Source organism: Ananas comosus, linkage group 16 (genome assembly GCF_001540865.1).
Source record: "Ananas comosus cultivar F153 linkage group 16, ASM154086v1, whole genome shotgun sequence".
In the NCBI taxonomy this organism is placed as follows: Eukaryota; Viridiplantae; Streptophyta; class Magnoliopsida; order Poales; family Bromeliaceae; genus Ananas; species Ananas comosus.
Window position 1 is genome coordinate 6119086 of NC_033636.1, and position 26586 is coordinate 6145671.

The 26586-nt window shown below is 40.4% G+C and overlaps 1 protein-coding gene across 1 annotated transcript; it reads left to right on the forward strand.

Moving 5' to 3' along the window:
- Window positions 4982-13325, forward strand: LOC109722084 (O-acyltransferase WSD1-like). Its single transcript, XM_020249970.1, has 3 exons — window positions 4982-5229; window positions 5482-5619; window positions 13248-13325. Exons 1-3 carry the CDS (start codon window positions 5059-5061, stop codon window positions 13323-13325), a joined length of 387 nt encoding a protein of 128 aa, XP_020105559.1. The 5' UTR covers window positions 4982-5058.

A 26586-nucleotide genomic window follows, 5' to 3' on the forward strand; every position in this document is an offset into this window, starting at 1 on the left:
TTCAAAACAAAATTCATAAGTTTCAAATACATTAGAAATGAGAATACTAATTTATTTGTATTTTGAACTTTTTTATAAATATATTTTTTTAAGAATATTTTTTTAAAATATAAATAATTTTCAGGGCGGATTCGGGGCGGATCATGGCGGGGCGGATTTGGGGCGGATTCGGAGCGGGTCAAAATTTCTCCCGTTTCCTGCCCCGAATCCGTCTCGGATCGTAAAATTTATCCCGTTTCCTGCCTCGAATCCGTTTATTTTCTCTCATTTACTGCCCCCGTCGGGGTGGATCGGGGCAGGAGCTCCACCAACCCGGATCCGTTTGCATCCCTACCTCCACTCCTCTCTCCTCTCATCCCTTTCTTTCCCGAAGGGAGAAGCCACCTACATGGTCATCATCGTCTCTTTGTCCGCTTATCTTAAATCCCTCTCCCTCTACTGACCTACCTAACGTAGGTGCCAAGAAGCTTGATGGTTCATAACTGAGATCTCAAATTTAAAGTCTAATTACTTTATATTTTCAAGTAAGTCTATTTAAAAAATGAACGACACAGAGAAGATGCTATTTTTCTCTCAAAAAAATAAAATTAAAAAAATCTCTCTCTCCTTCACGTGCTCTTTTTTTTTTTTTTTTTTTTTTTGCTCTTCATCTCTCTCTTCCTTTTTCACCACTTCATCCTAATTCAGAACTTGACAACTAAATTGGCTACTAACTCATCGCTCTATTTTGAAAAACATTTTTGCGGACACTGATCAAACTGAAATAGAAATTGAACTTTAATATCGTGTCGATATCTTGTTGGTACGACACGGTATAATAAATACAGCATGTACTAATATACACTTAAATTCTTGATATAAATCTCTCGTTTCAACATAAGTAGAGAGAGCAAACTAATTAACTTTCAATAAAAGTTTAAAATTTCGTTGTTTGTTTTTACAGAAGTAGAGCAAAATATACAGCGAAAATTACTTACCCTCCCATCCATTTATTAGGCATAAGTGACTTCATCACTAATAGCTTCAAAGTCACTAATGTCAGAACCATTATAACCAAAAAAATAAAAAAAAATAAAAAATAGAAGCATTAAATATAAGCATTAGATTTTAACGACTTTGGGGCTGTTGATGCCAACATTGAAATTAACACGCCATCTTAGCCCACGTATGAGCCAAAGAAATAAGGACACGTGGTACACCATGAGTCAGCAATAAAGCGCCTGAAAGTCAAAAGCGTTTAGACGGAAACGGTTGAGAAGTGGAGGCGTAACTTCCATGAGAAGTGGGCGTAACTTCCACGATCATGGTTACAACCACTCCCCCCGCTACTTTCAACCAACCAATAATGTGGGCTGATAAGACATCACTATAAATAGTAACTTCAAAGCCTGTAATAAAGGTCTTTCTCCCCCCTGAACGAGAAGACCACCCTATTTTCCTTGCAATTTTATCGCTTTTCTAGGAGTAGTCTAAATGTAATCTTTTTTTTTTCGCATTTACTGCTTTCCTAGGAGTAGTTTTTAAGTAGAACCCTGGAGTCTGTCTGCCCCACGGGCATCACTCCGTTGTAAACTACATATTTGCAGAGTTTGTATGCCCTTCGGGCACACTCTGTTTTATTAATATATATATATATATAGGCATTCGGCTCTTTCAGCCGACCAGTCATTGTGTATTTCATTTATTCGGTTCTTTTCAGCCGACCAGTTACTATGTACTTTTTCCATTCGGCTCTTCTGCCGACATTGATCCCTGCACAGTTCATACATTCGGCTCCTCCAGCCGAACCGATTCTATAGTAGTGGTTTTCGAACCCGGCTGGCTCGATGCCTTGTCAGCCGAATCGCTTGATCTGTCGAAGGGCGCAAACTTCGAGGGTCACTATCTGCAGCTGTTCCTCACCCCGACGCGCTTCCCGAGGAAGATCTTTGACCGGGTCAAGGGTTGGGAAATTCAGCTACCAATAATTTTTGGCACGCCCAGTGGGACTCATTTTCAGGTAAATTTGTATTTTAATTTAATACAAACTATGGCTAATGACAATGCCATGAATCTCTGCAATCGAGTTGTTCCTCGAACATCCAGGAACGATCGAACCAGTAATACTAAAAACGCTGATGAGCGTCATTGTGCAGTATTACCAACAGAAAATGAAATTAGTGGACAATCGGCTTATCAAGAGCCGAGTCTAACTTAGGCACTCGGCCAGATGAGTCGAGTCCTGCAAACTTTAGATCAAAATATCCATCAAAGTACCGCTCGACTAGACACGGTACTGGCCGCCATCACGGTTTACAATAAAAATATTGTCCGAATAGGACAATTATTGACTCGAAATGAGCAACCAATGAAAGGCTTACAAGGGCCTATGATGACACCAGTGTTGCAAAATACTGCGACACCGGTAAATGGACAGCCCCAATACCAGGGGCACCATTCCAAGCGGCTTACAGATCGGCCGTCGTCAATACCGGTCAACAGCCAGAAATTGCATGGGGATTTCCACCACCTCCGCTGATGGCAACATACCAGCCCCAAAATGTAGGAGCTAGAGCTGGGGAGCAGGCTCCAAATATTCAAAGAGCAAATCCCATAGCACAAAACTTCGGACCATTACAAGGACCGAATGCAGCACAAGCACAAGTTTCTTTGCAGGGAAACAATAATAAAATATATATGCAATTTGAAGAAGCCATCCGAAATACTTTCGGAGTTGGCGTAAGGCCGGCAGTGTGGCCTGTATTTCGTTCCCCTTATCCCGCGAGCATAGACGCAGAATATCCGTATCCGGCAAACTGGAAAATGCCGAATTTCGACAAGTTCTCAGGCGATGAGACCGAGAATACGGTCGAGCATGTAGCCCGGTTCACTGCCCAATGTAGAGAAGCGGCCGCTGACTCATTTTTGAAACTTCGATTATTTAACACGTCGTTAACTAAAACGGCGTTTACTTAGTATACAAGTTTATCAGCCAATTCCGTCCAAGATTTGGACGAATTGGAAAAAAAATTTCATGAGCGATTCTATAGGTCGGAGCCACAATTATCGGTCGCCGACTTGGCTTTATACCGACAAATGTCAGGTGAAACGGTCGAAGAGTATTTGAACCGTTTCAAAATAGTCAAAACCCGGTGCTTTATGAGAATGCCGGAATCGGAGTTCGCCAAAATGGCGTTAACTGGTCTGCATTTTAAGATAAAAGACCATTTTGAAGATAAGTATTTTTCTAACCTATTTGATCTAGGTATTCGAGTTGCCCAATATGAGCAATTTCGGAAGAAAAGTGAGAACAATCGGCTGCAATGGAGCCGATATAAAAAGCTAAGCAAAGGGAAAGAGAAATCCTTGATAGAAGAACAGTCGGTTCAAGAAGAGCCGAGCCAATCGAGTGAAAGTGAAGAATCGGCTGATGAAGCCAAGGTATATGCGGCTGGTAAAGAGCCATTTTCTTCAAAGAAAAATTCTTGATAGAAGAACATTCGGTTCAAGAAGAGCCGAACCAATTAAGTAAAAGTAAAGAATCGGCTGATGAAGCCTAAATATATACGGCTGGGACGATAAAAAGCCGTTTTCTTTAAGCCGACCAAGACCAGCGAAACTAAAGCTTGAGTCTCGGCTGTGTCATTTGAGCAGTCGATTTGGCACCAATAGTCATCCGAATGTTTATTCGAAAGACTATTGGGGGGGCATTGTTGATGCCAAAATTGAAATTAACACGCCGACTTAGCCCACGTATGAGCCAAAGAAATAAGGACACGTGGTACACCAGGAGTCGGCAATAAAGCGCCTGAAAGTCAAGAGCATTTAGGCGGAAACGGTTAAGAAGTGGAGGCGTAACTTCCATGATAAGTGGGTATAACTTCCACGAGGAGTGGGCGTAACTTCCACGATCATGGTTACAACCACTCCCCCCACTACTTTCAACCGACCAATAATGTGGGCTGAGAAGACATCACTATAAATAGTAACTTCAAAGCCTGTAATAAAGATCTTTCTCCCCCCTGAACGAGAAGACCACCCTATTTTCCTTGCAATTTTATCGCTTTTCTAGGAGTAGTCTAAATGTAATCTTTTTTTTTTCGCATTTACTGCTTTCCTAGGAGTAGTTTTTAAGTAGAACACTGGAGTCTGTCTGCCCCACGGGCATCACTCCGTTGTAAACTACATATTTGCAGAGTCTGTATGCCCTTCGGGCACACTCTGTTTTATTAATATATATATATATATTTAGGCATTCGGCTCTTTCAGCCGATCAGTCATTGTGTATTTCATTTATTCGGTTCTTTTCAGCCGACCAGTTACTGTGTACTTTTTCCATTCGGCTCTTCTGCCGACATTGATCCCTGCACAGTTCATACATTCGGCTCCTCCAGCTGAACCGATTCTATAGTAGTGGTTTTCGAACCCGGCTGGCTCGATGCCTCGTCCGCCGAATCGCTTGATCTGTCGAAGGGCGCAAACTTCGAGGGTCACTATCCGCAGCCGTTCCTCACCCCGACGCACTTCCCGAGGAGGATTTTTGACCGGGTCAAGGGTCGGAAAATTCGGCTACCAATAGGGGCAAATATACAATCAAATTAAAAAAAAAGTTATAACCTCGTCTTGAACTTAAAGAAAGATCACAGCTATCTATACATTCAAAAATGGACGTAAATTTTATATCTCATCTGTGTGAGGATCAATTTAATCTCACTAATCTTATCACAATTTTATTTTTGTAATACTAAAAGCACTTTGAGGTATACAGAGGCCTAGTTTGGTATTGAGGTCAATCTAACGTTATTAGATAGAATGGAGTTGAGAAAAGCATATAAGGATATGCTTCTGCGTTCTCCGATGGGACCGCAGAAAATATATCGTAACCGACTAATCACAGTATGCGGAACGCAATATTACGTATCGAAACAAACAGGGTATTTTTTCATCGTCGTTTCTCACCGCACGTAACGCAATCTTCTTGCAATCCCAAACGAAGCTAGAGAGTATTGTTTAATCATTATCTGTTGTGATTTAACAGGCTTTGGCTAAGATGATGGAAGGAGAAAATGAGGGAGCAAAATGGGGGAATTGGCTGGGTATATCCGCCTTCCATTCGCAATTGCCATGTATGAGGATCCCTTGGATTACGTTCGCAAGGGGGAGGCGATCGCCAAGAGGAAAAAGAGCTCCTTGGAGGCAATCTTCACGTTCTTGAGCGGTGATCTGGTCACAAAACTCTTCGGCATCAAGGTCTGCTCGATTTGCTATTCATGACTGGTGATTTCACATTAGTAGTTATTGGAGCTCTTTCGTAAGCTTGTTTCTGCAAATGACACTTACGCTAATCTTGTTAAAAGTATTTCTGAATTGTTTTCTCTCAGATAAAACTTTCAAAAAATGTTAGCTTGAAGAGATTCTTGAAAACGCATTATATATATTTCTGTTGCTAATAAAGAGAAGCGAAGAGTTCTCACGGATCTGCGAATATTTTCTGATGAACAGGCAGCATCTGCCCCATCTCACAGAGTGCTAACTCACACCACATTGTCCTTCTCGAATGTCGTCGGGCCCGTCGAAGAAATCGAGTTCTACGGCCATCCGATGGTCTATCTTGCTCCCAGTGTTTATGGCCACCCACATGTAAGTTCTCCTTCAGAAAAATCTAATGGCAATTCCAACTTACGTAAATCTTATTTAGATGTCGAAGTAAGATATTTATAATCAGAAATATGAAGTAATTAGGTTTTGAACTTAAGAACATGGATATAATCATTAAGCCATTACCCCAACTGCCTAGGAATTTGATTTTTTACTTTCTAAAAGGTCTTAGTATTAATGGTTTGATAGAATAATATATTTCACATTTTATTCTAACAAAATAAATTGAAAGTCGAATATAATAACTATTCTAAGCATTTAATTACGCTCATCATCTATCAAATACTACAAGCTTCTTGAATACATCTATGAGATATACCAAATAAGATAATTATATATTCAAATAAAACTTTGAACCCTGTTTGGATTCATAAATATTTTACCCAGTGTATCTCCTTAATTTATTTAAAAAAAATATATGTTTGATTGATAATAAGTGTGATTAAATGTTTGAATACTTCTACACCGTTAAATTTGCAAACGATATACATCAACCATTAAAAATTGTTGATTTTGAACCCTTTCGATCGCTAGGTAAATGATATAGAAAAATCGCAAAATTTATTTCCTAGATACTTCAAATACGCATGATCAAGTCTAACGGAGCCGATCGTCGATTCGGAAGCTCCATTATCGAAAACAGCTCAGGAGCACAGAGGCCTCCGTGCTCCTAACAGCACACAACACCTACTATATATATATATATACTAGTTAAGGAATCCGTGCTACGCAACAGGTTCATTTATCTTCTTTATAAATAATTAATAAATAATTAAATATATTTTTTATAAAGTAAATAACAATATATTTTAGTTAATTAAATAAGAAAGTTTTAGAAATATTTTCACATGTGATCAATTGTATCAGATATGCAAGTTTTGATTACAAACAATAATACTGATCTTAACATCCGTTCGGGTTCAGATTGTAAATTCATAAGTTTATGTTTTAATTATAATAAAATTTTAAAATATATAATTATTTATGCCTAATTTTTAAATATTTTAGATTGTATGTATTAAATATTTAATTTATGTTTGATAATGGTATTATAGATATAAATAATCCATTTTTATAAAAAAACACTACAATTAAGTTTTTTTAAAAAATATATTAATTACAATAATTACATAAAATATACTAACTAATATATAAAGCTAAGCCACAAATTCAAAAATCATTAATATAAATTTTAATTTAAATAAATTTATTTTTGTGTGTGTGCCAATAACACTCTAAAATAAGAAGGGTTAGAAACGGAAAAAAAAATCAAAAAGAGAGAGAGAAATGGAGTGGGTCTAAAATAAATAAACCAGTTTAAATAAATAAAAAAAATCTCATTGTAAATTAAAAAAATACATAATATTTTTTATTTTAGTTTTTAAGTAAAGTATATATATATACTAGCGTACGGTACGTAGCGGTATAGTAGTATATAGTATAGATAATATCAATATATGTATATATAGAATTACGCTGGAATACTATTAATAGTAAAACGCTCTTTTTACTATCAAGCTTTTAACCCTTGGATAGAATTAGGCTGGACTACTAATAGTAAATTAAACGCTCTTTTTACTATCAAACTTTTAACCCTTGGATGAAAAATTATAGGATCAGGATGATATTAGTCGGTTAGAGTTGAGTGGTCACCCTAGGGTTGAGTGGTCCCCACTGGGTTATAGTATTTAATCCAATGGCTAGAAATAATGAAAAGAGTTGATCCAATGGAATTTTGCTACTAATAGTAGCCCAGTCCAACTCTATATATATATAATCTCAAAGCGGGAGAGAGAGCAGTGAGGTCCCCAGGCGGTCCACGAGGTGATGCTCACCTCGTGGACTGCATGCAAAAAGGGGAAGTGAGCCCCGATTTTTTGCCCGCTCGCGCTCGCGCCGTCGGCTCGCGCCCCTCGCACCCGCCGCCACGTGTCGAGCCAGGGAAGCTCAGGTTCCCAATTCATAAGTTTACTGGTGAAGGCACCCGCGCGTTGCAGCGGGTAGATTCTGTATAAATAAATAAATAAATAAAGCTGTCGAAAAAAATTTAAATATTAAACTCCACTCCATGCCTAAATTTTTATGAATAGTATAAAAAAGAATGAGTTGTCCCTATATCGGAAATAGAGATATTTTAGTTATATTTTCAGTTTAGTAATAATATATATAGTGTAGGAATTCACGCGATGCGGCGGATAAAAATTAAAAACTTATAGAGTTCTTACTTTTTTTCGAGAAAGGAGTGATCGAGGGTAGGAGTGGGGGTCGTATAAGAGTTCGAAATTGTTGCAAATGGGCGCGATCACACATCCTCCTTGAACGCGGCGCCCCCGTCCACGGCCTTGAGCGCCGCGCACATCTCGTCAAGGGTCTCGCGGATCATCCGCTCGAACCGCGCGCGCACGGACGTGGCAGTAGCGAGGTCCGCCATGCGGAGGAAGGTCTCCAGCCGCTCCTCCTCCGAGGTCTCCTTCTAGATGGCCACCGCCGTGTGGACGGCGGCGGGGCCGGCGGAGAGGAGGCGCCACCGATCGGAGGGGCGGTGGCGAGGGAGGGTGCGGAGGGAGAGGAAAGGTTGGGATTTTAGGATTTAGGATTTAGAGAAGCTATATTTACTACCACATATTAATTTGTTATCTAAAGTATAGTATTTATTTAATTAATTAGGAAAGAAAAACATATGCATGTAATATATAGCTATCATTAGCAACATTAAATTAAATATAATAAGATAGTAAAAATATAAACATATAAAACTGAAGCAATTATTCTTGGGCAATAATTAGACAGTTTTTTTCCTTTATAATTAATGTCTTAAATATTTCACTATTAAAAAATTTAAAGGAGATATAAATAAAATTAAAGAGTAATTAAGAGGTGAGTATTAATGGAGTTATAACTATTAAGAACATTAAATGTAAGAATAAAGAAGAATGAACCACCATTAAAAAATATAAAAAATATAAAAAATTAAAAAAAAGGAGAGCTTGTCATGTCATCAATTTTATTGGGGATTCATATAGAGTTATAGATATATACACACACACTATACTTTTATAAGTATATTAGCCCTTAGTACTCATAGGTTGTTTTTAATGATGGAACTTCCGAATTGACGATTCATTCCGTTAAATATGATATAGAGTATTTAAAACTTCTACAAAATAAATTTTATAATTTTTTGAAATCATAATAAAGTCTATCAAACGGGTATAAAATTAACGTTCAAAATTGAACGACGTCTTAAAAATGGATGATCAGATCTTTCAATTTAAGATCGGAGTTATTGATCTTTATTTAGGTAGTGAATAGAACTTTCTATCAAAAATTCAATCGATTCTGTTTCTTTTATACCGTTAAATTAGCAAGTATCCCATACTAACCGTTAAAAATTATCACTTTTGTGATCTTTTGATCGTAAGGTAAATGATGTCAAAAAATTACGAAATTTGATTTCTACAAATTTTAAATACTCTAGATAATATTTAACAGTATGGATTACCGATTCGGAAGCTTTATCATCGAAAACGACTTATGAGAACAAGGGCGATCGTACCCATAAGAATATAGTAGCCGGACTCTATATATATACATAGTAGCTCTACTCTTTTCCAGAAATATCTACCGATCTGTAATGTTGTAGAATGGCGCACAACATCATTCATTCTTATGCTGCTCATAAGATAGTAGAGTTTAACTCACTATGCTACAAGAAAATTTTATTATAAAGGCGTTTTTTATTACAATTCTTGGGAGAAGCTAGCGTCCCCCAGCATTTTCCACCATAGAGCAAATTCTGCGCTTCAAAAAGTGTTGTTATGTGAATAGTCAAGAACTCTTCAACGCTTTTTATTGTGTCAAACAAATTTATTTAAGAATAAATTGCACTAGTATTTTTAATTTTCTATGATTTAAAATGTCTAAATTTAAAAAAATAAGCATTAGAATATATCTCATCAGCACATGATGTAAATATCGATATATACGTGGCTACTTTTTATTTTTCCATACTTTTGTCTATGCTTTTTAATGTAACGGCGGACTAATTTCAAATACTTTTAAGCATTATAATTATTGAAACGATATTCTTATATTCTATAACTATTGCTTTTCTCAATGTGACATCTGTTTCTCCTAACAAAAGAAAAATTATAAAAGGGAAAGGGGAGAGGTGGTATGTACAGAGATATTCCTCTAAATTTTAGCTTTGTTCCAATCGCTTTTCTAAGCACCCGTTAGAATTTTTATTTTGGCAATTATACCCTCTAAATTTCATCAAATACTTCAACAAATATTTCTTCTCAATTCAACTTATTAATCACACAACCGTTTTGATTGTATATCTTGTTGTTGATGCCAAAATTGAAATTAACATGCCGACCTAACCCACGTATGAGCCAATAAGGACACGTGGTACACCAGGAGTCGGCAATAAGGCGCCTAAAGGTTTTTAGGCGGAAACGGTTGAGAAGTGGAGCGTAATTTCCATGATGAGGCGTAACTTCAATGAGGAGTGGGCGTAACTTCCACGATCATGGTTACAACCACTTCTCCCCACTACTTTCAACCAACTAATAATGTGGTTTGATATTACTATAAATAGTAATTTCGAAGCCTGCAATGGGGGTCTTTCTCCATCCTGAACGAGAAGACCACCCTTATTTCCTCTATATTTTCATCCCTTTTCTAGGAGTAGTCTAAATGTAATCTTTTTCTTTTCCGCATTTACTGCTTTCCTAGGAGTAGTTCGCTAGGTAGAACCCTGGAGTCTGTCTGCCCCACAGGCATCACTCCGTTGTAGACTATATTTGCAGAGTCTGACTGCCCCACGGGCATCACTCTGTTGTAAACTATATTTCTGAGTCTGTATGCCCTTCGGGCGCACTCTTTTTTATTATTATATAAAGACATTCGGCTCTTTTAGCCGACCGGTCATTGTGTACTTCTTCCATTCGGCTCTTTCAACCAATTAGTCATTGTGTACTTCTTCCATTCGGCTCTTTCAGCCGACCAGTTACTGTGTATTTCTTCCATTCGGCACTTCTGCCGACATTGATCCCTGCGCAGTTCGTACATTCGGCTGGAATCGAATTTGCTGTAGAGGTTTTCGAACCCGGCTAATTTGATCCCTCATTAGCAGAATCGCTTGATCTATCGAATGACGCAAACTTTGAGGGTCACTATCCGCAGCCGTTCCTCACCCCGACGCGCTACCCAAGGAGGATCTTTGACTGGGTCAAGGGTCGGGACGATCGGCACACAACACTTGTACATATATAATCTTCTAAAACCTCAAAATACTGAGTTCCTTACACTTAATTGACTCACAAAATTATGTACAAAATATGTGATTAAAATAACTGTATAATTAATAATTTTGATTGAGAAGAAGAGTCTTTTAAACTATTTGATAAATTTTAGAAGCTCTAATTGCCAAAACTAAAAGTTCGGACATATGCTAAGGTTCACGTGGTCTTTATATGCTATATTTATTTAACCTTATCTAATTTACACTGTAACACACTGAACTTTAGCAAATTGTAAGGTTTGAGTATTTAATTAGTGTTCTGAGTTTTTTCAGGTATTTTGGGGGGTCATTGACTGTGTCCCGACTTATGACTCGCATCCCGAGGAGTGAGGATTAAAATTTAGCACGAAAATCTCAAAAGTGTAGATTTTGGGTTGCTCTCGGGTTTGACTCTGCAGGGCAGAGTAGCAGTACTGCATTGGTCCCATACCGATACTGGACCTGGTACCGATGCGGCATCGGGCTGGTACCGGTACCCAGTACGTTTTCTCGCCAACCCGAGGCTCGGGTTTGCGGAGGCTGCTGCCTGGTACCGATACTCTTTCCCATGTCACCGGTACGCAGTGCAGTACAGACTGCACGTTGTTGGGAGGTCTTTTTGAGATTGTTACATCTCTATATATACCCCCACAGCCCTTAGAAGGGTCTTTGAGCCCTAAACCGTGGAGAGCACAGGTGGGAGCCTTCTCCCTTAAATTTTCTCTCTTTTCTTATGGTTTTAGCTTCGTTTGATCTCTCATTTCCCCTCTTCTTTGCTTCATGTTGGATTTCCATCATTAGAGAAGCATTAGAGCTTTGGTTGAAGCTTGTTTGAGGGAAGAACTTTAACCCTAGCACCTTTCTAGCTAGATTTGGGACTTCAAGAGAGGTTAGTAGTTTTGATCTCCTCTATAGATCATGTTTCTTGTGGATTTTGAGATGAAAACCTAGAAAAGAAAAATCTAGGATTTATTTGGGATTTTTGATTTGTAGCTTTTGGAGCTTTTCTTTAGGTTGGTTTTGAAGTACTCTAGCTTTCATTTGGAGATTGAGAGAGTATTTCACCATACAAGATGAGTTTTGCCTTTTCTTGGTTCGGTTAAAGATAGACTCTTGAGATGTTCGTTCATTTCGTCTAACCTTCTTAGAATTATCTATAGGGAGCTAGGAGACTAGGGGACACCTTCGTTCGCGCAAATGAAAGGGTTGTAAGGAGTTCTTGGTGGGTTTAACCTCACCGAAATAGGTGAACTCCCCCCTATGTTATATTCTTGATTGAAAAATAAAAAATCAAGCTTATTCATGCTAGATAGAGTATATGTGAATTTCAGAATGCATAAAATGTATATATAACATATCATGCGGTATGACCCCTATGTAGTAGGGAGAAAAATTGCATAGTAAATTGCATGTAAAATAGCGTTCTCCTCATATGTTAGAAATCATGTATTCTTTAGTGATATGACAAGCTTTTACTTGTTTATGAATATTGGACATATGCTAAATATAGGAAAGATATAATGTCATAAAGTGGCACTAGACTTGGAACATGTATTGACATAATAAATCCTAATGTCATAAAATGGCATTAGGCTTAGTAAATGGATAGACCTCTATATTGTAACATAGATTAGACCTTTGGGTTGCTAGTGTTATACCATGCTCGAGACATGATGACGGTATACGTGAGATGATGACTATACTTGCTTGCCATTTGTACTCATTCGCACATGCTTGTGAGGGTCGCTCTCCATAAACCGGTACTCCAGAGTTGGCCTATGCAACATATGCTCACCCGTGCGTGATTGAGGGCCTACTGGGTCGCCGTGGGACAGTCACATTCCTAGAGATATGCTGGACTACCCGGGGCCATTAAGCGGCACAAGCCGGACTACACTTGTGTAGGTCTTAGTTTGGAAATGGAAATTGACATATAAACAACTAAATGACAACTACTACACGATAGTAGGTATTGGTTGGACATATTATTACACTCGATGGACATAGTGGTATACTTGTGAACCATACTTGGTGCATATTTATAATTATGTTGGTCATATTTAGAGCATACTAGTATACGCCTTGGATATATTCGATCATGATAGATTAGTAACATTTCAAATTTAATATCATAATAAACTTGAGGCATAGTAGCGTAGCCAGGTTAACTGTTGTAATTCACATACATGTTGTTTAATATAGTTCATTTACTACTTTTGCCTCTATAGCCTAGTGGTGTATTTCGCTGATGTCGGCGGCTTACCCACTGGGAACTATTGATTAATAGTTCTCACATTCCCTATTTTGTTGTTTTTGTTTACAGAGCCTTCCACTCCGGGTGAGGTTAGGGATCGCGGCAAGGGTATTGCCTCTAGCTAGTTGTGAGGAACTTCGCCATTAGGTGGTTTACCTCTCTTTTGTTTTATTTGGAGAACATGAGAGTTTTTGTACCTATGGATAGAGACCACCATTTTTGTATACTTAACCCTTGTATTTGAGATTTATGATGTATCTACATGTGGATAATGATAGTTGTTTAGCTCCTTTCTTTTCTACTTGTCATTAGAATTTAGTTGTAATCATACTCTCATATCTCTAGATGCTTGTTTATTGTTGTTTTAATTATCGCTTTATTGTAAACGCTTTATATGTGATAGGCATATGACGGGTCTGGACACGCGCAGGGCGGGCATCGCTAGGTCCTGGGGCGTGACATACACAGTGCATCATTCTTTTACTTGATGCACATATAAAAAAGCCTGAATTTTTTTGTAATTTTTGATAAGTTCATATGCTTTTCATTATTTTCAAAACTAGGGTTAATTGATTCGATCATATTAGCATCGAATTTGAGGAAGTCTCAAAAGCTTTGATCAAGAAATGAGGAGACATCAAGAACTATATGCAACAACTAATGTTTTCTTCACATACATGATATATAAACACTGTTTTGTATATATTCCAAACAGAAATTCCTGGTATAAATATACAAAATTATAGATTAGGCTAAACAAGAAAATTATGACAACTGCCGACAAATCGTTCTTTTTAAGAAAATTCAAGTTCTCTACGGTTGGCACTACATTCAAACTGATACCATAAAATATTGACTTATTTTCTCTAAAAAATACAACGATTTAACCCTCGTCGTATGATTTTATGAACTTTGTAAATGTAGATGAGTTCAAAGTTTCATAAAAAAAAAAACATTTTTTTGACCTCTCTCAAGTGAAATAATAATAGAAGAATACAGGTTAATTATATTGTCATCTTTTTGTCGTTTTCTATAAAAATATATAGAAGCTCTTAATTTATAGGCACCATAGCACTAGGAGTTACAAGTATTCAAAACTCATAAGTTACATGTCATTTGGTAGTAAGCCTAAAGTTTAGATTCCAAAACATAACTTCTAAGTTATAGAAATTGATGAGTGTAATTCCACATGAGACAAGTGGGGTATATTCAATTACGAAAACATAATTTTTTTTAGTAATAAAATGTACCGACAGAAATCATATCTCCAGAGAAAGATGCTGCGAGTATCATCATCAATTTTAGTCTTCGATGCTGAATCGATCATCTTCTTGACCGAATGAGTCGTCGAAGGTCAGCGAGTCGACGCCTGTCATCGGCATCGTAATAATCATAATGGCCGACGTCGTCTGAAGTCCGCCGACGCTCGATCACGCAGTCTCGACACAGCGGGCAGGTGCTCGTCGACCTGGCGAACAGCCATCGATCGATGCAGCCCCTGTGGAACGCGTGCTTGCACCGCGGCAGCACGCTCACCTGACCCTGTCCGGCCGCCGCCAACTCCTCCAGGCATATCGCGCAGTCGTCTCCGTCGACGGCAATCGAGATCTCACCGAGCGGTCGGTCTTGAGACACAGCAGAAAAGGTAGTCACGGGAGCAAGATTGGCGACGGTTGAGGGCTCGTTTCGTGGACGCTGACGTCGACAACGACGACGACGACGACGGCAAAAGCAGCTGCTGATGGCCAAGACGATAAAGAGAAGTACAAGGCCAAACACAATGCAGGCAAAGAACGTCACGACGGCTCCGGCAATGTCGTTGCGTGCATGGTCGGTGGTATAATCCGGAGCGACGCATACTCGTCCTTGCGGATCGAGGGAGAAGGGCGATATAGTTCCGAGAGGCCAAACCATGGGAGTGCAATTTCGACTCCGGCGGCCGAGCTGCAGGGGAGGGAGGAGGAGAATATCAAAGATCAAAGATTGTAACAGCTGCAGTTGGAGAACTGGAAGGATGGAGAATAGTAGAGTTAAGCTTTTCGCTGAACAAAGAAAGAAGATACTACTCTTACGACCATATAGGAGTATATATATATACAAGTTGATTTATTTATTTATTTTGAAAGTAGAATTCTAGTAGAATTTGTGTGTAGTAAGAATCCAAGTAAAAATTTTTGGTGAAATTGGAATCCGAGTAGAATTTAAACTAGGGTCTCCTTACGTAATATTAACCGTTAATTAATATTCCTGTTTGATATATCCGCTAATATATGAAAGTTAACTTTTTTTTTTCGTCTCTTTTTCCTTTTGATTAAGAGAAGATAGAGGGTTGGCTGCTTTATTTATTAGTTTCATGAACTAAACTACAATGCTGAGGCAGCAGGACTTCAAGATATAAAACTTAGGCCTCCCATAGAGATGTCAATGTGTACAAATATTTAAAATTTTATTCGAATTCAAATCTGAACCCGAACAGAGTAGATTTATCTGATACTAACTTAATATAGCTTCGAATATGATATCAAAAAACGAAAACCCGTAGATTTGAATTCGGATAAAGATCTTGACTGTACTCAGTCGAACCCAAATTGATTTCAAATTTTATATATATATATATATATATATATAGAGAGAGAGAGAGAGAGAGAGAGAGAGAGAGAGAGAGAGAGAGAGAGAGAGAATTAGGCTTCTATAGATACTATCTATAGTACCAGAGTTCCGGTACTGTAGCCTTGTTCTCGGCTTTAGAATGTTCAGATTAATGATCCACACCGTTAAAGCTAATTTAGATTTTTTGAAACCTTTAAGAATAACTTATTTAGATTATTTGAAACTTTTAGGAATAAAATTTTATTTTTTTTCAATATAGTTACTTTATGATCAAACTGTTTCAAAATTGTCAAACTTTAATAGTTACTATGGCGAGTTTGTAATTTAATGATGTGGAAGAATTTAAATTTATTCAAATTTTAATAGAAAATACTTTAAACTATCTAGATTAAGGTCAACATCCTCGATCTTGAATTCAAAGGTCATATTCTCAAATTTTAAAAATTGTTTAATTTTCACCGTTCATTTTGACATGATTACTTACTAAGTAAACGATATCGAAAAAAAACTAAAATTTTATTGTAAGAACTCCATATACCCTAAATCATATTTAACAGTATGGATTGTTAATTTGAAAATCCTAAGATCGAAAACAAAACCATAGTACCAAAGCTCTCCAACTATAAATAGTATAGTAGCCTCTCTCTCTCTCTCTCTCTCTCTCTCTCTCTCTCTATATATATATATATAGAGAGAGCTAGCTGGTATACTATTGGTGGCTCCATGCTACCAAGTTGTTTTCAATGATGCGGCTTCCAAATCGACAATTGGCTCTATTATACTTGATTTACACTATTGAAAGCATTTGGAAACTAAATTTCATAATTTTTCGGCATCATTTACCTATCAAACAAATAGTCTAAAAATAAACGACTGAAAATAAAAATCTTATAAAATGATGATAAAATATTTGAATTTAAGATCAGAGGTACTGATCTTACTCTAAATAATAAAAAGAATTTTCTATAAAAATTCTATCATATTTGGATTGTTTTACACCGTTAAATTCACAAACGCATCACATCTGCCATTAAAATTGTCAATTTTGAGACCTTTTGATCACTATCCAAATGATGTCGAAAAATTATGAAATTTAATTTTCAAATACTGTAGAACAAGTCTAACGGAGCCGATCGTCAATTTGGAAGCTGCATCATTGAAAACAACTTGGTAGCGCGGAGGCCTCCGTGCTACCGATAGTATACCAGCCTAGCTCTCTCTCTGTCACGCCCCGGGACCCAACGAAAGCCCGCTCGGTGCGTGTCCAGACCCGCCATATGCCTATAACATATAAGGCGTTTACAACAAAGCGATAAGTAAAACAATAATAAATGAGCATCTAGGAGTATCAGAGCATACAACAATTAGATTCTAGAATAGGGAGGTAAATAAATGAACTAATCCACTAACATAAATATAAAGTAGTACAACAACAAAATCCCAAATACAAGTGCTATAATATCCAAAATTGGCGGTCTCTATACATGGGTACAAAAACTCTCATCCTCTCTAAAATAAAAATAAAAAGAGAGGTAAACCACCTATCGTAAAATCCCTCGCTAACTAACTCGAGGCGATTCCTTTTCCGGGATCCCGAGCCTCTCCTGGAGTGGCAGGCTCTGTAAGAAAAACAACAGAACAAGGGGCGTGAGAATCCCAGTGGGCAATTGCTGACCTCAGCGAAACTACACCACTAGACTGAATGGCAAAAGTAGTAAGTTCCAACATTTAAATAGAATGTACAACCCGTATGCTAATCATGAACAAAGCTTGTAAACTACTATGCCTCTACTTAGCATGGATTTTGCATAAGTGTAAATGCTATTCTAACATGACAATGTATAAGTATAAACATCACGATGTCCACAAGCACAACTAGTAAAATGTCATTGTTTACTACTTGTCCTCTAAATTCCACTTTTGCATTATAGTTCAACTTGTTCCAATCATATAGGACCTACACAAGGGTAGTTCGGCTTGCGCCGTGCCTAATGGCCCCGTGGTAGTCAACATTCCCACCCTAGGAATGAGCCTCCCCACGGCATCCCATTTAGGCGCCCAATCCCGTAGGGGCAATTTTATATCACGATGGCTATCTCCGGAGTGCCGGCTTGTGGGGAGCGACTCTCACAAGCATGTGCGAATGAGCATAATGGCAAGCAAGCATAAATATCCGTCTCAAGTCCAATATCATCATGTCATAAAATATGGAATAAAAGCTAATGACCCAAAGGCCTATCTCTATGTCAACATATAGAAGTTTAATCATTCACTAGGTTGAATGCCTCTTTATGGCATTTTTGTCCACTATGTCAAACATGAGTTTTATGTCCAAGAGCAGATTATTCTAGTCATTTTCATGATATGAAACATGATTCCAACTGATATGAAAGAATACTATTCACATGCATGAGTAATATACACATCTCTCTACTACATAGAGTTGATTTTTCATAAAATATAGCACATGCATTTTAAGTATTCTGAAATTCACATATGCTCTATCTAGCATGAATATGCATGAATTTCTATTTTACAACATTTAACATGACATAGGTGAAATTATTCTCATTTCGGTGAGGTCAAACCCACCAAGACTCCTCAAATCCCCGCGTTCGCGCCGACGAAGGTGTCCACTAGCCTCCTAGCTCCCAAAGGATAATTCTAAGAGGGATAAGTGAAAGGAACGAACACTACCAAATTCAAGCTTTAACCAACCCAAGAAAATGGCAAAAACTCACATTATATGGTGAAAATCCCTCTTTATCTCCAAATGAGAGCAAGAGCCCTTCAAAACCAACCTAAAGGAAGGTTCTAAATCAATCAATTGAGTTCCAACAGCCTCTCATCAAAAATTCCCAAATAAACCCTAGATTTTTCATTTCTAGGGTTTCATCTCATAAAATCTACTAAAACATGAATCAAAGAGTAGATTTAAGGTACTAACCTCTCCAAAGCTTCAAATCAAGCTAGAAAGTGAGCTAGGGTTGAAGATATTCCCTCCAACAAGCTCAATCCTTCACTTCAAGGCTTCTCCAATGGTCAAAAAGCAAAACCCATGAAGAAGAAACCAAAGGAGGAGATCAAACCCAAGAATCACAAGTAAAAAGAGAGGAAAAACAAAAGGAAAATGGAGGAGGCTCACCTTTCCCTCCCCTGGTCGCAGCACAAGAGCCCCTGTCCAAGGGGTGAGGGTGTATATAAGGTATTGCAACAATAGCAAAAAGAACCCTCAAAAACTGTCAGACTGCAGTCTGCACTGCGTACCGATACCATCGGGCTAGAGTACCTGTCACGGCCCGAGCCCCACCAATTTGGCCGGTTCGGGCCCGTCGAACAGACGCCGGACGGACAACACCTCCCCTGTCCGCCCAAGGCTCAACAACAAGATCATGCACAAGAATTTGCCCAGGTAAAATTCATTCAACATTCATGATCATTGCAAGAAGCACCACAAGTGCTATACAAGTAAGAGCAAGAATCACGAGTACAAACAAGTGAATAAAAGAAAGATATAACCTAGCTATTACAACCATTCATCCAACTATTTACATCATTATATTTACATTGATTTGCTTTACATTTCCATCTCCCAAAAAGTGAATACATGATCATCTCACATACATAATGCTAGCTGTCCAAAATACATCATGTCCTATATAACTATGCACACGAGGGTGCTCTAGTACAATAGGGGAGCTCTACTAGCTAATTAAGGCGCTACGCCCTTACCGCGATCACCTGCCGGTCCGCTCTCATGTGTACCTGTACCCCAAAACCACACAGGGTGAGAACTATATAAATATAGTTCCCAGTGGGTTCGGCCGCCGACTCCGCCGATCTTCCCACTAGGTCTAAGTTGGCACAGATAGATAGATAGATAGATAGAAGGAAATGAACTGCAACTAGAATCTATTATGCCATCAAATGTAAGCAATGCATGAAATATCGTCTAGCAATAAGCCTACTATCATGCTAATATGCTTCCACAATGTCACGAACATAAATACGAACATAGTCATGTAATCCCCTAACATACACTATGTCTACTCATGGTATGAATGCAAGTCCACTATGCTATTCATGTTATTACCCAATCCGTTAGGCTAACCCACCTAAGATCTCAAATCACATATAGGTGAAGAGCTACCAAACTCTTGTCTCACCCGCCTCACAACTCTAACACTATAGGTAAAGAGCTACCCCGCTCTTACCCGACTCAGATCTCAAGTGCCTAGGGGCAAGAGCTACCCCGCTCTTCGCCCCGACTCCAATCTCAATCTCATAGGTCAAGAGCTACCCCGCTCATAGGTAAAGAGCTACCCCGCTCAAAGGTCAAGAGCTACCCCGCTCGTAGGTAAAGAGCTACCCCGCTCATAGGTAAAGAGCTACCCCGCTCAAATCTCATAGGTGAAGGGCTACCCCGCCCTTCGCCTGACTCACATCCCAGTCCAATGGGTGAGGAGCTACCCCACTCGTATCCCACCCGGTGAGCTACCCCGCTCCTGAGCTACCCAGCTCGTGTGACAACTCCGGAGTGCACTGCTTGGATGGAGCGACCACCACAAGCTCAAAACAGACTATGTGAGTATGATCCAATCCTCTCAACTCGAGGATACCCTGCCAACTAGGGTTAACAACACTCGAAAATCCACCTATCCTAGGTCCACGTCAAGTGTCTCAACCACACTAATCAACTTACATTAGGGAATATTCAACTATCCCTATGTTCAGTACCGTAGTGTCAACTACACTAAATTCTCATACAACACGCCACAACTAGGAAAACTCACCTATTCCCTAAGTTCAAGCCATAGTGTTCCACTACACTAAGTTCCAATGCCACTCGTCATGTTAATAATATTGTTTACATGCCACTCGTCCAAGTTATAAGTGTTTCCAATACACTAATTCACATGTCATTGGTTTTCATCACCAAGTTCAAGTTCACCGATTCTTATCACTATAGGATCTCATGTCACAACCCTAATCCTCATGCATTCTAGGTTTAAGTGTCGAGCCCACAATGCTACACTACTAGACATGCATGCAAGAAAGTAGAAATGCTACTATACATATTTCCTATAATGCATAAGAACCATAAGTGCAATATGACCAAAAATCTAACTCGGACATAGAAGGAAGCCCAGTTGCTTCGGGATGACACCCCCCACCTTTCGGTGATGCCACGAGTCCATGACTCCAATTTCGCGATCCTTAGTCGCCGCTTCTACGCTTCGGGCCAACACGAAGCCCCGAACACTTGTTTCGGCTATATCTTCGCACTCGCTCGACGAATGCTCAAACCGTCGCTTCCCACGCGTTTAGACACCTAGCAATTAGGTTAATACATGATCAATTTACATCAAACCCATCGATTTCCAAAAATCCCAATTTGAAGCCCTAGGTGTTCAACAATGCAAGAATACCTCAAACAAGGTCTTGAATCATGCAATTAACACCTATTTAACATCCTAGGGTTCATCTAAAACCATCTTTATAGTATAAGAACCTAACCCAAAGATTCACCATGATTGAGCTTAGAAGCTTACCTCTCCAAGCTTGCTACTAGCCAAGGAAGGAGAAGAAGAAGAAGAAATCCCTTCTCTTGATCTTGATCTCCACCAAAATCCTCTCCTCCAACACCTTCTAGAGAGAGAGGAAGAGCACTTAGAGAGAGAGAAAGAGATGCTTTTGGTTGCAAATGTGAGGGAGAATGAGAGAAGAGAGCCCAAACTCTCTTCTATACACTCAGCACATTTGCACAAAGGCCCCTCAACAATATGAGTTGTGCATAGCCCAAACTGGGCCATTTTCGGGCTCAGGGTCCGGACCTTGAAGCTAGGGTCCGGACCCCGTAGGTCCAGAAAAACAGCATTCTAGGACTTAGCCAAATTTTCAGCTTTTTCACCGTTTCTTCTCCGTTTTCGCTCGATTTCGCTCGTTTGATCTCCGATTCTTTTCAAATCGAACCGAGACTCTCCAAACATGTTTTCGAGCGTATTTTTATCATCTTTTCATCCGCGCTAATGCCGGATTTAGTTCATGGTCCAACATAGCCTTTCAGGTTCTGTTTTAGCACCTACGCGCACCGAAACGCCCGAATGCTCTCGAACTTCACCGAACTTCACCGGAACTATTCAAATGGCTTTCCAACCAAATATACACCGTAACTTCATAATTTTAGAGGTCCGGTACCTTACAATACCAGTACCAAGTCAGCCAGACAGCCAACCCGAGCCTCGGCCGCGCAAGAAAATACATAGGGTACCGATACCAGGCCGATGCTGTACCGGTACTCTGCCCTGCAGAGGCAAACCCGAGAGCAACTAAAATTTCTGCAATTTCGAGGTTTGGTGCTAAGTTTTAAACCTTAATTTTCGGGATGCGAGCCATGGTTCGGAACACTATCAACGACCCTCTAGAAAGTGTGGAAAAGCTCGGAACACCAATCAAACACTCGAACCTCGTAATTTGCAAAGGTCTAATGTGTTACATTCTCCCCTCCTAAAAAGGAGTTTCGTCCGCGAAACTAAAAGCAAGTTACCTCAAGGCTCCATCTGAAAAAGATGGGAATAGTGCTCCTGCAATGCGCTTTCCAGCTCCCACGTGGACTCGCGTTCATCGTGGTTGCTCCAAAAAATCTTCACATAAGGAATATCACGATTCCGAAGCTTCTTCACCTCGCGAGCCAGAATCCTCACAGGTTGCTCTTCAAAGCTCAAATCATCCCTCAGCTCCAATGGTGTAGCATCGAAAACATGAGCCGGATCGAAGATGTACTTCCAAAGGACTGATACATGAAATACATTGTGTACACCCGATAGTTTCGGTGGTAGAGCAAGTCGATACGCTACCGGGCCTACACGCTCCAAAATCTCATACGGTCTAATGAATCGGGGGCTCAACTTACCCCGGATGCCAAATCTTCTAATTTCCTTAATCAGCGAGACTTTTAAGAAAACATGATCTCCAATCTGAAATTCCAAGTCTCGTCGACGCTTATCGGCATAGCTCCTTTGTCTATTTTGAGCTGTCAACAAACACTCCCGAGCAATGCAACCTTATCCTCCGCTTCCTAGAGCACATCCGGGCCTAAAGCCAATCTCTCGTCAACTTCACTCCAATGAAGTGGCGATCTACATTTCCGACCATAAAGTGCTTCAAAGGGTGCCATCTTGATGCTTGCTTGATAACTGTTGTTATAAGCAAACTCCACCATCGGTAGATGCTGTGACCATCCTCCCTAGAAGTCTATCACACATGCTCGAAGCATATCCTCTAATGTCTGTATAGTGCGCTCAGACTGTCCATCACTCTGAGGGTGGAATGCGGCACTGAAATCCAAACGAGTGCCTAAGGCGTCCTGCAGACTCCTCCAAAAGTGAGATACGAATCTGGGGTCTCGATCAGATACTATAGAAGTAGGCACTCCATGAAGTCGCACAATCTCATCAAGGTACACTTGTTCGAGCTTCTCCCCTATCCAAGTCGTGTGAATAGGTATAAAATACGCTGATTTCGTCAACATATCCACGATCACCCAAATAGCATCATGCCCGGCTTGTGAACGAGGCAATCCCATAACGAAATTCATGGTAATCTTTTTCCACTTCCACACGGGAATAGGTAAACTCTGAAGTTTTTCCGCCGGAACTCGGTGCTCAGCTTTCACTTGTTGGCAAGTTAAACATCGAGCTACAAACTCGCCAACATCCTTTTTCATTCCGGGCCATCAATAAAGTAGTTTCAAATCTTTATACATCTTGGTGCCTCCCGAATGTATAGCATAAGGTGCACGAGCTTCTTGAAGTATATTCTCTTTAACTGCCGATTCCGCCGATATACAAATCCGCCCGCAGAAATGCAATATTCCTTGATCATCCACAAGAAAATCACCGCTGTAACCATCAACCATCTTAGCTCGAATCTTTTGCAATTCCACATCGTGAACTTGCTTTTCTCAAGGGTGCATCAGGAGCTACCACTTCCAACTCCAACCGCTTCATCTGCTCAATCAACGGCGGTTGAGTGACTACAAGCATCGCTAAATTTTTCGTCGATTTCCGACTTAGCGCATCCGCCACCACATTAGCCTTGCCCGGGTGGTAGAGAATCGTCAGATCATAAGCCTTAAGTAGCTTCAACCATCTGCGCTGTCTCAAGTTCAACTCCTTCTGAGTGAATAAATATTTTAAAGTCTTGTGATCCGAATAAACTTCACATCGCTCGCCATAAAGATAATGACGCCATAGCTTTAATGCAAAGACTACGGCCGCCAATTCCAAATCGTGTGTAGGGTAGTTCCTTTCATAATCCTTTAATTGGCATGAAGCATACGCAATCACCTTCCCGTCCTGCATCAAAACACAGTCCAATCTATTAAAGGAAGTATCACTATAAATCACATATCCTGCTCCAGCAACTGGCAGGGTTAAGATCGGGGCGGTCGTCAATCGAGCCTTCAACTCTTGGAAGCTTCTCTCGCACGCATCATTCCAAATGAACTTAATGTCTTTGTGCGTGAGCCGCGTGAGGGGAGTAGATAACTTAGCAAACTCCTCAACAAATCTCCGACAGTAGTCGGCCAAACCAATAAAACTCCGTATCTCGGTGACGTTAGTCGGTCGAGTCCAATCCTTGATGGCTTCAATCTTCCTAGATCCACGGCTATACCCGATCCCGAAATCAAATGTCCAAGGAAGGCCACCTCTCGAAACCAAAACTCACACTTCTTCAACTTGGCATAGAGTTTCTTTTCCTGAAGCGTTTGAAGTACAAACCTCAAATGTTCCTCGTAATCCACATCACTTCGGGAATAGACCAAGATGTCGTCGATAAACACCACAACGAACCTGTCTAAATAAGGCTTGAAAATACGGTTCATTAGATCCATAAAAGCTGCCGGGGCATTAGTAAGCCTAAACGGCATAACAGTAAACTCATAATGTCCATACCGTGTTCTAAAAGCCGTCTTTGATACATCCTCAGGTGCAATCTTTAACTGGTGGTATCCCGACTGCAAGTCAATCTTAGAATACACACTGGATCCTTGAAGTTGATCAAATAGATCATCAATCCTCGGCAACGGATATTTGTTCTTAATCTTGACTTTATTAAGTTTACGATAGTCCACGCACAAGCGAAGTGATCCGTCCTTCTTCTTGACAAACAAAATCGGTGCTCCCTAAGGCGAGACGCTCGGTCGAATGAAACCTTTATTCAAAAGATCCTGCAGTTGTGCCCTCAGCTCTTTCAACTCTGCCGGTGCCATCCTATAGGGTCCCTTTGAGATTGGGGTAGTCCCAGGAACGAGATCTACCACAAACTCAATCTCTCTATCAGATGGCATACCTGCAAGCTCAGCTGGAAACACATCACAAAACTCCCGTACTACCGGGATATTCTCAATCCTAGGGGTATCATCATCACCCCTCAACACCACACTAACCAAATAGGCTATGCAACCCCTGCTGATCAACTGTCTAACTCGAGATGAGCTGATCGTCATCGCAAACAACGAACTCTTGCATCCTCTAAACACAACCTCAGTCTGCCCGGTTCTCTAAAAGTAACCGTTCAATTCTTGCAATCGATAGTGGCAAAATACTTGGTCAACCAATACATGCCCAAAACCACATCGAACTCTCCAAGTTTGCGCAAAGCAAGTAAATCTATGGGCATGATCCAGTTTCCTACCCGAACAGGACAACTGGGGCAAAACTCCCTGATATCCAAAGAGTGGTCGGGGACTACAACACGTCCCGGATGCAACAAGGAAACTAACGGGATACTATGCAACTCGGCAAACAGCCGATCTATGAATGAATGAGACGCACCGGTATCAAATAATGCTCGAACTCTAATGTCATTTAATAAAATGATACCTGCCACCACATCCTCGACTGCTGCCGCCTCCTCTATCTGAGCAGCATACATACGCTCGGGGCCTGTCGTGACCCCTCGGTCTGTCGCTGGACGGGTGGCCGCCCAGGCTGGTAGTGTGCCGATGGAGTCCCCTGACTAGATGCTGATAATGCTGGTGCCGATGCAGATGACGGCGCCGGTGACGAACCCCTCGGGCACTCGGTCCGGAAATGGCCCTTATAGCTACAAAGGAAACACCTGCCACCCCGCTGTGGACACTGCGGTGGAATGTGAGGACCACCACAGATCACGCACTGGAAAAATCGACGACGATCGGGTCCTCCTCGCTGCGCCGATGAGCCGCGCCCTCGCGACTGGCTCCAAGGGTGCTTCGGCGGCCTCCTAGAGTGAGTCTGACTCGCACCCTCAGCCGTGGGCCTCTTGCTCTTACCCTTATCCAACCCCTTTCTCCGCTCCTGAATATCCGCCGCGCCGCTCTCCACAATGAGCGCGCGGTTCACCACCTCCCGGTAGGTTTGGAGGTTGGAGGATTGCACAAACCGAAAGATCGACGGCCGCAATCCACGCTAAAAAATGCGGGCCTTGTCCTCGTCGTCCCGCACGACGAAAGGCACGTAGTGAAGAAGCCGAGAGAACTTCCTCTCGTACTCGACCACTGTCATGTCCCCCTGGCGCAAGCCGCGCAAATCCTGCTCATCTTTCTCTTAATACTATCAGGGAAGTAATTCTCCAACAGAAGTTCCTTGAACCTCCTCCAAGAATAGCCTCAAGGTCGGTGTTGGGGTTGTCCTGAATATCCAACCACCAACGATAGGCCTCGCCGTCCAGGTGGTGAATGAGGAGCCAAACTCAGTCTCTCTCCTCCACGAAAGTGTTGCGGAAGAGCTTCTCCATATGCATCAATCACTTC